At 40.9% G+C, this 12042-nt stretch overlaps 1 protein-coding gene across 3 annotated transcripts in view; it reads right to left on the bottom strand.

The window, feature by feature from the left end:
* Positions 1 to 5330: 5330 nt before the first annotated feature.
* Positions 5331 to 12042, bottom strand: part of LOC128700576 (uncharacterized transmembrane protein DDB_G0289901-like) — a 91902-nt gene continuing 85190 nt past the window's right edge. For all 3 annotated transcript variants that reach the window (XM_070098883.1, XM_070098884.1, XM_070098885.1), the window contains 3 exons: positions 10444 to 11472; positions 6681 to 6870; positions 5331 to 5575 (listed from right to left, as the gene is read on the bottom strand). In XM_070098883.1, the coding sequence (XP_069954984.1) occupies positions 5368 to 5575; positions 6681 to 6870; positions 10444 to 11472 (1427 nt within the window). In that variant the 3' untranslated portion in view covers positions 5331 to 5367. The remainder of the gene's footprint in view (positions 5576 to 6680; positions 6871 to 10443; positions 11473 to 12042) is intronic.

The raw sequence follows: 12042 nt of genomic DNA, 5'->3' as shown, positions 1-12042 counted from the left end.
GTGATTTTTGAGAAGAGACTTGAATTTATGTTTCTTTTATATTCACAGGTAATGAATTCCAGATTTTAGGGCCTTTTATGTGCATTGAGTTTTGCATAGCGTGAGATGGACACGAGGAACATCAAAGAGTGATCTGTGCCTTGTGTTATGGTCATGTGTTCTGTTGAGGTTGGTAAGGAGATGTTTGAGGGGAGGGTTAATATCAGAGTTAAGTGTTCTATGTATGTAATAGGTGCAGTAATAAGTATGGATGTTTTGTATGGTGAGTAGGCTGAGTGTTTTGAATATTGGTGGAGTGTGTTGCCTGTAGTGAGAATTTGTTATCATTCTAACTGCAGCCTTTTGTTGGGTAATTAGTGGTCTGAGATGGTTAATTGTTGTTGAGCCCCATGCACAAATTCCATAGGTGAGATAGGGGTAAATAAGAGAGTGATAAAGGGCCAGGAGGGCTGACTGTGGAACATAATACCGTATCTTCGATAGTATGCCTACGGTCTTGGAATTATTTTTGGAAATTTGTTGTATATGTGTTTGAAATTTGAGTCTTTTATCAAGGTGGATTCCTAAGAATTTTCCCTCTGTGAGTTTTGTGATAGGTGATCCATTTATCATTATGTTAAGAGACACATCTGCAGCTCTGTTACCAAACTGAATGTAGTAGGTTTTGTCAATGTTTAGAGTAAGTTTGTTGGTCCTCATCCAGGTAGATATTTTCTGTAATTCGGTATTTACAGTATTGGCTAGCATGACTGGGCTCGGGTGAGAGTAGACGTATGTAGTGTCATCTGCAAAAAGTGTGGGTTTGAGTAGTTGCGATGCATTTGGTAGGTCATTTATGTATATGAGAAAGAGAAGAGGGCCTAGGACACTTCCCTGTGGGACACCAACTGTAATTGGTTGTGCGGAAGAGTTTGCCCCATTTGTGTACACATATTGGCTTCTGTTGCTGAGGTAAGACTTGAGGTAGTTGAGGGAGTGCCCTCTAATACCATAGTGTGACAATTTTACGTGGAGCAAGTCATGGTCAACTGTATCAAAAGCTTTACGTAAGTCAATGAAGATCCCCAGTGGGACTTCTTTTTTCTCTATTGCTGTATAAATATGTTCTAGCATGTGGATAATAGATACATCGTGGGTAATGTAATATACATCGTGGGTAATATAATATACATCGTGGGTAATATAATATACACCGTGGGTAATATAATATACATCGTGGGCAATATAATATACACCGTGGGTAATATTTAATATAACCATGTTAGTGTCCAGGAGACACGTAGCCCTAACCATCAGGCAGTAGATAGTCTTGAAACTTAACACGCCAACTGGGTAAAACAAACTCTCATCTTTGATTTTTCATCAAAAAATTTATTCAGTGCGAAGTAAATCTGACATCAAATACAAAATTAAAACTGACAATACACCTAGTCAATACTTTCTTTTTTTTACATATTCTTATAAAAAATAATTTACATGTCTTTGACGAGAAAAATAGTGCATTTATTAGAGATATATTGAAATATTTTAGCTAAGATCAATCTTGTATATTCCAGCAGTGGATATGTTAGGTTATTAAGGTGGTTGTAGCAGGGGATTATCACAGAGCAATTATCCAGTGAAAATCTATGTTATTAAGATGGTTCAAGCAGGGGATTATCACAGCAGAATTATCCGGTGCTAAAATGTTCTTAAGATAGTTGAAGCAGGGGATTATCACAGGAGAATTATCCAGTGCTTATCTATGTTATTAAGATGGTTGAAACAGGTGATTATCACAGGAGAATTATCCAGTGTTTATCTATGTTATTAAGATGGTTGAAACAGGTGATTATCACAGGAGAATTATCCAGTGCTTATCTATGTTATTAAGATGGTTGAAACAGGTGATTATCACAGGAGAATTATCCAGTGTTTATCTATGTTATTAAGATGGTTGAAACAGGTGATTATCACAGGAGAATTATCCAGTGATAATGTATGTTATTAACGTGGTTGAGGCAGGTGATTATCACAGAGCAATTATTCAGTGCGAAAATTTAAAAAAATGGTTGAAGCAAGGGATTATCACAGAAGAATTATCCAGTGCTAATTTACGTTATTAAGATAGTTGTAGCAGGTGATTATCACAGGAGAATTATCCAGTATTAACCTTGATCAGAAACTAGCTGATTATTTCAGACATTTATGTGAGATTTATTGTAATGAAAATTTATAACTCATACACAGTAGTGAAAAATGGTAAGTGATATAGACACGTAATTGGGAAAAGTCAGAGAACAACAAATATCAGGACACTTTACTGCAGATGTTTTAGTCTTGGGACCTTCGGAAGCAAATGTCCTAGTTTTTGCATTCTGGGCCTTTTTCAAACTATAATCAAATATATATATATATATATATATATATATATATATATATATATATATATATATATATATATATATATATATATATATATATATATATATATATATATATATATATATATATATATATATATATATATATATATATATATATATATATTTATATAAATCATGCATGAGTGATTTAAAACATTGATCACAAAGAACTTTATATACACTATAGTTATCACTTTACCATGATGAGCTTAAATAGAATACACACATTTGTTCCTCATATAAGCCTTAATGTCCATCTTTTATAACAGAATCCTAATCTGTTCTCATCTATTCTTATATACGACACAACTCTTATCTGTTTTTTTTTCTTCCTCACGTTTTTTCATTCTCATTGCTACTCTACACATTTTTTTTAAGTTTAAAGAATAATTTCCAACATACGTGGATTTGGAAACTCAAGACTGATAAATGGAACCGTAAATAAGTGAGGATGATGAAGCAAGCAGTTGTATAGACTGCTTTAGTCTGTCACATATAATGTACCAACATGAAGCGTTAACCTCCAGACTTGACCCCCAGAGCAAATATTGATGTTTATTGTAGAGATATTTGAAGCTAGAGCAAAAGTGATGTATAGTTAAAAGATATTTGACCCCCTGAGTAAACACTGATATTTACTGAAGAGATATTTGACCCCCAGAGTAAATACTGATGCTTATTTAAGAGATATTTGACCCCCAGAGTAAACACTGATGTTTATTGAAGAGATATTTGACCCCCAGAGTAAACACTGATGTTTATTGAAGAGATATTTGACCCCCAGAGTAAATACTGATGCTTATTTAAGAGATATTTGACTCCCAGAGTAAATACTGATGCTTATTTAAGAGATATTTGACTCCCAGAGTAAATACTGATGCTTATTTAAGATATATTTGACCCCCAGAGTAAATATTGATGCTTATTTAAGAGATATTTGACCCCCAGAGTAAATACTGATGCTTATTTAAGAGATATTTGACTCCCAGAGTAAATACTGATGCTTATTTAAGAGATATTTGACCCCCAGAGTAAATATTGATGCTTATTTAAGAGATATTTGACCCCCAGAGTAAATACTGATGCTTATTTAAGAGATATTTGACCCCCAGAGTAAATACTGATGTTTATTTAAGAGATATTTGACCCCTAGATAAATACTGATGCTTATTTAAGAGATATTTGACCCCCAGAGTAAATACTGATGCTTATTTAAGAGATATTTGACCCCCAGAGTAAATATTGATGCTTATTTAAGAGATATTTGACCCCCAGAGTAAATATTGATGCTTATTTAAGAGATATTTGACCCCCAGAGTAAATACTGATGCTTATTTAAGAGATATTTGACCCCCAGAGTAAATACTGATGCTTATTTAAGAGATATTTGACCCCCAGAGTAAATATTGATGCTTATTTAAGAGATATTTGACCCCCAGAGTAAATACTGATGCTTATTTAAGAGATATTTGACTCCCAGAGTAAATACTGATGTTTATTTAAGAAATATTTGACCCCAGATCGAACACTGATGTTTATTTTAGAACATTTACTTTACATCAATATTTTATTTGTATCAAAACTAACATAGGAACCTAACATAATCTTCTCAAAATGTATATAAATTAAAATAAATGAATTTACATAAAGTGTCGGAAAAAAGCTACATTTAGACACTTTTTCTTTTACACCGATGTTTAATATCCACATAAACCATAATTTTTAATGGGAACTTTTGAATTTTCTACAAATGCGTGGGGGGAAAAAAATAAAAAAAAAAAAAAGGAATAAACTGAGTGGTTATAACTATGACCATAATTTTTAAAGGGGTGGACCGGTAAGCCAGCGGAAAGCCTCGGTCAGATGACCAAAAGCTCCAACGGCGGGTCATCATCTGACTTAAGACCCGCATCAGGAAACACTTGTCCTGTTTCCTGACGAACTTTACCTAACCTAACTAAAAAAAAGGTTAAAATACTGGATTATATCCAGTAAGAGAGTGTCCCGTGCTGGGTCAAGTCTAAAGTTAACTTGTGAAAAACTGCACAGTGATTTTTTTTTCAAGCAGCGGGATTAATAACTGACAACACCGAACATTTAATAATTTTCCGAATACATTGTCTTTGTACCATAACAATGTTTGTGTTTGAGTGTTAAAGGCACGCTGTACATCACAGTGGTATAGTATTATATCATTATAATATATGGTTCTCACAATATTATATCGTACATTTGTAATATATGGCTCTCACCATGCTGAGAATGGCAAAAAAAAATGTTATGTGATACGACAAGTTGTTGGGGGAAAAATCAAAGGTCAGGACATTTCATTGAAAGCGTTTCGGTTCTGGGACCTCTGGAGTGACCGAAATGTCTCCAAAAAAATGTCCTGGTGCTTGCATTCTGTGTCTCTTCCAGCATGCTAATAATAAATTGACCATTCCAAAATTTATAAAATTTAAACCAAATATACCAACCTCGGTGGGATTCAGGAATTATTTTATATTTTACGATACAGCTGTCTACACTACGAGATACGCAGTTATTTTTTTGCACCAATTGTTGTTGTGGGAAATATTAGAGATATTATGCAACACAACAGGGCCAATCAGAGCCTAGTATTGAATTGTGTTGATAAGCTCAGCCAATCACAGCGAACGTAAACAAAGAAGCGCCATTTGCATTTCTTAATAATAATAATAATAATAATAATAATAATAATAATAATAATAATAATAATAATAATAATAATAATAATAATAATTAATAATAATGAGAGGAGTTCTTGCAAATTCACGTTTTACGACATATTTCAACATAAATTAGCCCGCTACAATGTGAGTACCATTCAATATTTTTTTACTGTTAGGCTAGGCTAAGTAATGTTAGGATACTATAATTTATCGCCAAAATTCAACGAAAAGCAACAGTCAATTGGTTTTATTAAGTTCGAGGAAAAACATTAATATTGGTTCGCCTGGACGGAGTCCTGTTTGCCCAGGACACACTTGACCCCGGCCAGCTCCTTGACTTTACACTGGTCAGTGTCCCAGCGGTGTGTGCACATCAGAAGGTCAGACTCGTCCCCGTGACACTGGAACTTGTCCAACTTGACCTCCGGGATGGATGGATCGTTGTAAAACTCACTGGTGGGCTGTGCATCCTCCACCCTGTGTTTACGTAGTAATATAAGTCTTCATAACGAATAGGTAAATTAGAAACGTATTTGTTATGTGTATAGCACATGTGTAATGTTTATATTTGTTGAGGAAACGTTTTGCCAAGTAAGGACTTGTTAGCCCTATACAAAGTTTGTTGAAAACAGGCCTTAAATGGGGAAGGAGAGGTCAGGTAAAGCAGAGAGAAGTCAGGTGAGGCGGAGTGTCAGATAAAGCAGTGAGAGGCCAGGTGAAACAAAAAGAGGAAAGGTGAAGCAGAGAGATCAGGTGAAGTAGTGAGAGGTCAAGCCATGTAGAGGTAGAGAGTGGTGCGTGAACTGGACCATGATGTCACCCAACTGTAGATTTGTCGCCTTGAAATCATCTTAACAAGTACGTCACAGATGATGGAATCCCCCTGAGCCTTGTACTCCTAGATTAGATACTGTTACCATGGCTGTTTCTGAACGACTCAGCCTCTGTATTTCGTCATCCCATTTCATGAGATGCCCGTGTATGGTACAGTGTCCCACACGGGTAGCTCTGTCACTGCTGCATACATGCTTATATTCCTTTAATTCATTGTTCCCGGGTTCTAGATGTCTCACCTATTAAACTTTCTCGCATTCTGCACAAGGGAGTAAATTCTAGTTAGCTTTTTTTTGATGAAATTCCTGATGGTGGAGAATGTTGCTATGTTGAGGTTGTAGGTACAACTCTATACATGGTGAATTATATAGTGAACTTCATACTCCTAATGGTGTTAAGAAGGGAGTGAATGTTTAGTCTCTTATGAAAAGTTACTAATATGTTGTCTACGTAGCATAACCAGATTATATGGTTGTGGATGGATGGTAAGATGTGTTGTGCCTTGAGGTGCTAAATGTAAAAGTTGTGTAGATGAGTTCCCGAGGCAGAACACACCTTACTAGCCATCCACAAGTTGGAAAGTAAAACTGGACGAAGTTTTGATTTCTCCTGGACTATTATCAAGTTCCAACTTAACAGTGCAGGAGGGACTTAAAACGTGATTTAGTTTTATTTCCAATTTATGGATTAGTTGAGGAATGAGAAAATGAATTATAAAAGAGGCAAGAAAAACACTCAATGTACTTACACTACTTGAGAGGTTTGACCAAAGAGGATCTTGCAGACCACCATGGCTTCCTCCTCGCTCCAGTCAGAATCCTTACACACTGAACTGTTCTGTTGTCGTAGTATGTCGTACACGACCACCTGCCCAGTCACCACTATGTTGCCATCCACCACCTCCTGCTTCATGTTACCCAGATGGAGACTTGAAAGATCTGAAAATGTTTAATAGATAGCTGAGCGCAGTTATGTAGCGTGTTTTGCTGTTAATGAGTGAAGATTCAGCCTCCAGTAATCTTTGCACTGACCCGCACGGGCGACCACTTCAAGAATAAAAATCAGAAAAATAATACACGAAATGGATATAACCTGCACATTTATTGGGCCAAAGAGAAATAAGCCTTTTTTGGTTTCTTTATATGATTTAATGTAAATTGATATATGCACTGCTTAAGGATTTCGGTAAGAAAACAATTACATGGTTAAACTTAGAAGGACGAGGTTAAATCTGTGACCAGAAGCCACATAAACTTAGTTACACCATTCCTGAGACACATGTTCACGTGTATCAACAAACACGGGACACAACAAACAGGGGACACAACAAACAGGGGACACAACAAACAGAGGACACAACAGACAGGGGACACAGCAAACAGGGGACACAGTAAACAGGGGACACAACAAACAGGGGACACAGTAAACAGGGGACACAACAAACAGGTGGCACAGTAAACAGGGGACACAACAAACAGGGGACACAGTAAACAGGGGACACAACAAACAGGGGGCACAGTAAACAGGGGACACAACAAACAGGGGACACAGTAAACAGGGGACACAACAAACACGGGACACAACAAACACGGGACACAACAAACAGGGGACACAATAAACAGGGGACACAGTAAACAGGGGACACAAGAAACAGGTGACACAACAAACACTGGACACAACAAACACGGGACACAACAAACACGGGACACAACAAACAGGGGACACAACAAACACGGGACACAACAAACAGGGGACACAATAAACAGGGGACACAATAAACAGGGGACACAGCAAACAGGGGACACAACAAACACGGGACACAACAAACACTGGGCACAACAAACAGGGGACAAAATAAACAGGGGACACAGCAAACAGGGGACACAACAAACTCGGGACACAACAAAGACGGGACACAACAAACACGCTACACAACAAACACGGGACACAACAAACAGGGGGCACAACAAACACGGGACACAACAAACAGGGGACACAGTAAACAGGGGACACAACAAACAGGGGACACAGTAAATAGGGGACACAACAAACAGGGGACACAGTAAACAGGGAACACAACAAACAGGGGACACAGTAAACAGGGGACACAACAAACAGGGGACACAACAAACAGGGGACACAATAAACAGGGGACACAGCAAACAGGGGACACAACAAACACGGGACACAACAAACACGGGACAGAACAAACAGGGGGCACAACAAACACGGGACACAACAAACAGGGGACACAGTAAACAGGGGACACAATAAACAGGGGACACAGTAAATAGGGGACACAACAAACAGGGGACACAGTAAACAGGAAACACAACAAACAGGGGACACAGTAAACAGGGGACACAACAAACAGGGGACACAGTAAACAGAGGACGCCACAAACACGGGACACAACAAGAACGGGACACAACAAACTCGGGACACAAACACGGGACTCCACAAACACAGGACACAACAAGCACGGGACACAACAAACTCGGGACGCAAACACGGGACTCCACAAACACGGGACACAACAAGCACGGGACACAACAAACTCGGGACACAAACACGGGACTCCACAAACACGGGACACAACAAGCACGGGACACAACAAACTCGGGACACAAACACGGGACTCCACAAACACGGGACACAACAAGCACGGGACACAACAAACTCGGGACACAAACACGGAACTCCACAAACACGGGACACAACAAGCACGGGACACAACAAACTCGGGACACAAACACGGGACACAACAAGCACGGGACACAACAAACTCGGGACACAAACACGGGACTCCACAAACACGGGACACAACAAGCACGGGACACAACAAACTCGGGACACAAACACGGGACACAACAAGCACGGGACACAACAAACTCGGGACACAAACACGGGACACAAGCACGGGACACAACAAACTCGGGACACAAACACGGGACTCCACAAACACGGGACACAACAAGCACGGGACACAACAAACTCGGGACACAAACACGGGACTCCACAAACACGGGACACAACAAGCACGGGACACAACAACTTCCGGACACAAACACGGAACTCCACAAACACGGGACACAACAAACTCGGGACACAAACACGGGACTCCACAAACACGGGACACAACAAGCACGGGACACAACAAACTCGGGACACAAACACGGGACACAACAAGCACGGGACACAACAAACTCGGGACACAAACACGGGACTCCACAAACACGGGACACAACAAGCACGGGACACAACAAACTCGGGACACAAACACGGGACTCCACAAACACGGGACACAACAAGCACGGGACACAAACACGGGACTCCACAAACACGGGACACAACAAGCACGGGACACAACAAACTCGGGACACAAACACGGGACTCCACAAACACGGGACACAACAAGCACGGGACACAACAAACTCGGGACACAAACACGGGACTCCACAAACACGGGACACAACAAGCACGGGACACAAACACGGGACTCAACAAACACACTAGTTCTTACCTAGCTGGTTAGTTCTTACCTAGCTGGTTAGTTCTTACCTAGCTGGCTAGTTCTTACCTAGCTGGCTAGTTCTTACCTAGCTGGTTAGTTCTTACCTAGCTGGTTAGTTCTTACCTAGCTGGCTAGTTCTTACCTAGCTGGCTAGTTCTTCCCTAGCTGGTTAGTTCTTACCTAGCTGGTTAGTTCTTACCTAGCTGGCTAGTTCGTACCTAGCTGGCTAGTTCTTACCTAGCTGGTTAGTTCTTACCTAGCTGGTTAGTTCTTACCTAGCTGGCTAGTTCGTACCTAGCTGGTTAGTTCTTACCTAGCTGGTTAGTTCTTACCTAGCTGGTTAGTTCGTACCTAGCTGGCTTGTTCTTACCTAGCTGGCTAGTTCTTACCTAGCTGGTTAGTTCTTACCTAGCTGGTTAGTTCTTACCTAGCTGGCTAGTTCTTACCTAGCTGGTTAGTTCTTACCTAGCTGGTTAGTTCTTACCTAGCTGGCTAGCTCTTACCTAGCTGAGTAGTTCTTACCTAGCTGGTTAGTTCTTGCCTAGCTGGTTAGTTCGTACCTAGCTGGCTAGTTCTTACCTAGCTGGCTAGTTCGTACCTAGCTGGCTAGTTCTTACCCAGGTGGCTAGTTCTTACCTAGCTGGTTAGTTCTTCCCTAGCTGGCTAGTTCTTACCTAGCTGGTTAGTTCTTCCCTAGCTGGCTAATTCTTACCTAGCTGGCTAGTTCTTACCTAGCTGGCTAGTTCTTACCTAACTGGTTAGTTCTTACCTAGCTGGTTAGTTCTTACCCAGCTGGCTAGTTCTTACCTAGCTGGCTAGTTCTTACCTAGCTGGCTAGTTCTTACCTAACTGGCTAGTTCTTACCTAGCTGGCTAGTTCTTACCTAACTGGCTAGTTCTTACCTAGCTGGCTAGTTCTTACCTAGCTGGCTAGTTCTTACCTAGCTGGCTAGTTCTCACCTAGCTGGCTAGTTTGTACCTAGCTGGCTAGTTCGTACCTAGCTTTATGGTGAGTCCAGAAGCCTCGTGGAGCATGGAGGTGCTCGGGTTCTTTGCTGAATTTTTCAGAGAATTTAGGAGGCTGTTCATCTGGGTTGGATCTAAAGTGTCGAATCCTGAAGATCCTTGATCTGTTCCAGCTGAGAACGCAGTTGATAGACCACCTGCAGTAGCTGATCCATTAGCTGATTGATTTCCACCCATTCCACCAGCTGGTCCACTTCCTACTCCACCTCCAGTTGATGAATTAACGTTCCTACCTCCAGTTGAATTCCAGTTCCCACCCCCAGTTGAATTCCAGTTCCCACCCCCAGTTGAATTCCAGTTCCCACCTCCAGTTGAATTCCAGTTCCCACCTCCAGATGAACTCCAGTTCCCACCTCCAGTTGAATTCCAGTTCCCACCTCCAGTTGAATTCCAGTTCCCACCTCCAGATGATGAATTCCAGTTAGTTCCTCTATTTGAGCCACCCCCATTTGATCCATCCGATCCTGAACTATCTCTTGATCCATCCCCATTCCATCCTGAGCCATATCCTGTTCCATCACCACTCCATCCTGAACCATATCCTGATCCATCCCCACTCCATGCTGATCCACTCCAGTCTCCTGATCCACCCCATCCTCCTGATCCACTCCAGTCTCCTGATCCACCCCATCCTCCTGATCCACTCCAGTCTCCTGATCCACCCCATCCTCCTGGTCCTCCAGGCCCACCCCATCCTCCTGGTCCTCCAGGTCCACCCCATCCTCCTGGTCCTCCAGGTCCACCCCATCCTCCTGGTCCTCCAGGTCCACCCCATCCTCCTGGTCCTCCAGGTCCACCCCATCCTCCTGGTCCTCCAGGTCCACCCCATCCTCCTGGTCCTCCAGGTCCACCCCATCCTCCTCCAGGTCCTCCGAAGGTTTCTCCTCCTCCAGGTCCTCCGAAGGCTCCTTGCACTCCTGGACATGAACACACGGCTACTTTGTCCCACACGAAGAAGCCAGTTACTGGGTTTTGCTCGCCGTAGTAAACTCCTTCGTTATCTGTAAGTGCAAAACAACCAGTCAGTATGACTGTGAAACATGTATCCATTTTTGGTTTAAGTAATGATACAGATTTGAGAAAAATGTGAGGGTGGAAGACTGGAGGGGTAAGGGATAGCACTGATTGTTAGAGGCTTGAGTATCCAGCAGGCTTGAGTAAGCGTGTTAGATCAGAATGGCGGCAATTGGTTTGCATGGCTAGACAAGCTGTTGGAGTGTGAGCAAGGTAACATTGATGAAGGGATTCAGGAAAACTGGTTAGCTGGACTTGAGTCCTGGAGACCTGTACTCTGAGCGACAAGTGGAGATGTTGCATTTCGGAGCGTCATCTGAAGTGTCTAGACAGAGAGCTACTGACTGAATGATGGGGGCGGGAGGTTGAGATGCCAGGGAAGAGAGGAGAGTGTCAGAAGGTAGAAAGGGAAGGATCTCTCATTATTATTATTATTATTATTATTATTATTATTATTATTATTATTATTATTATTATTATTATTATTATTATTGTTATTATTATTATTATTATTATTATTATTATTATTATTATTATTATTGTTATTACAGTCAGAA

The sequence above is a fragment of the Cherax quadricarinatus genome, chromosome 65 (assembly GCF_038502225.1).
Source record: "Cherax quadricarinatus isolate ZL_2023a chromosome 65, ASM3850222v1, whole genome shotgun sequence".
NCBI classification, from domain to species: Eukaryota; Metazoa; Arthropoda; class Malacostraca; order Decapoda; family Parastacidae; genus Cherax; species Cherax quadricarinatus.
This window is presented reverse-complemented; position numbering and strand designations above follow the sequence as displayed.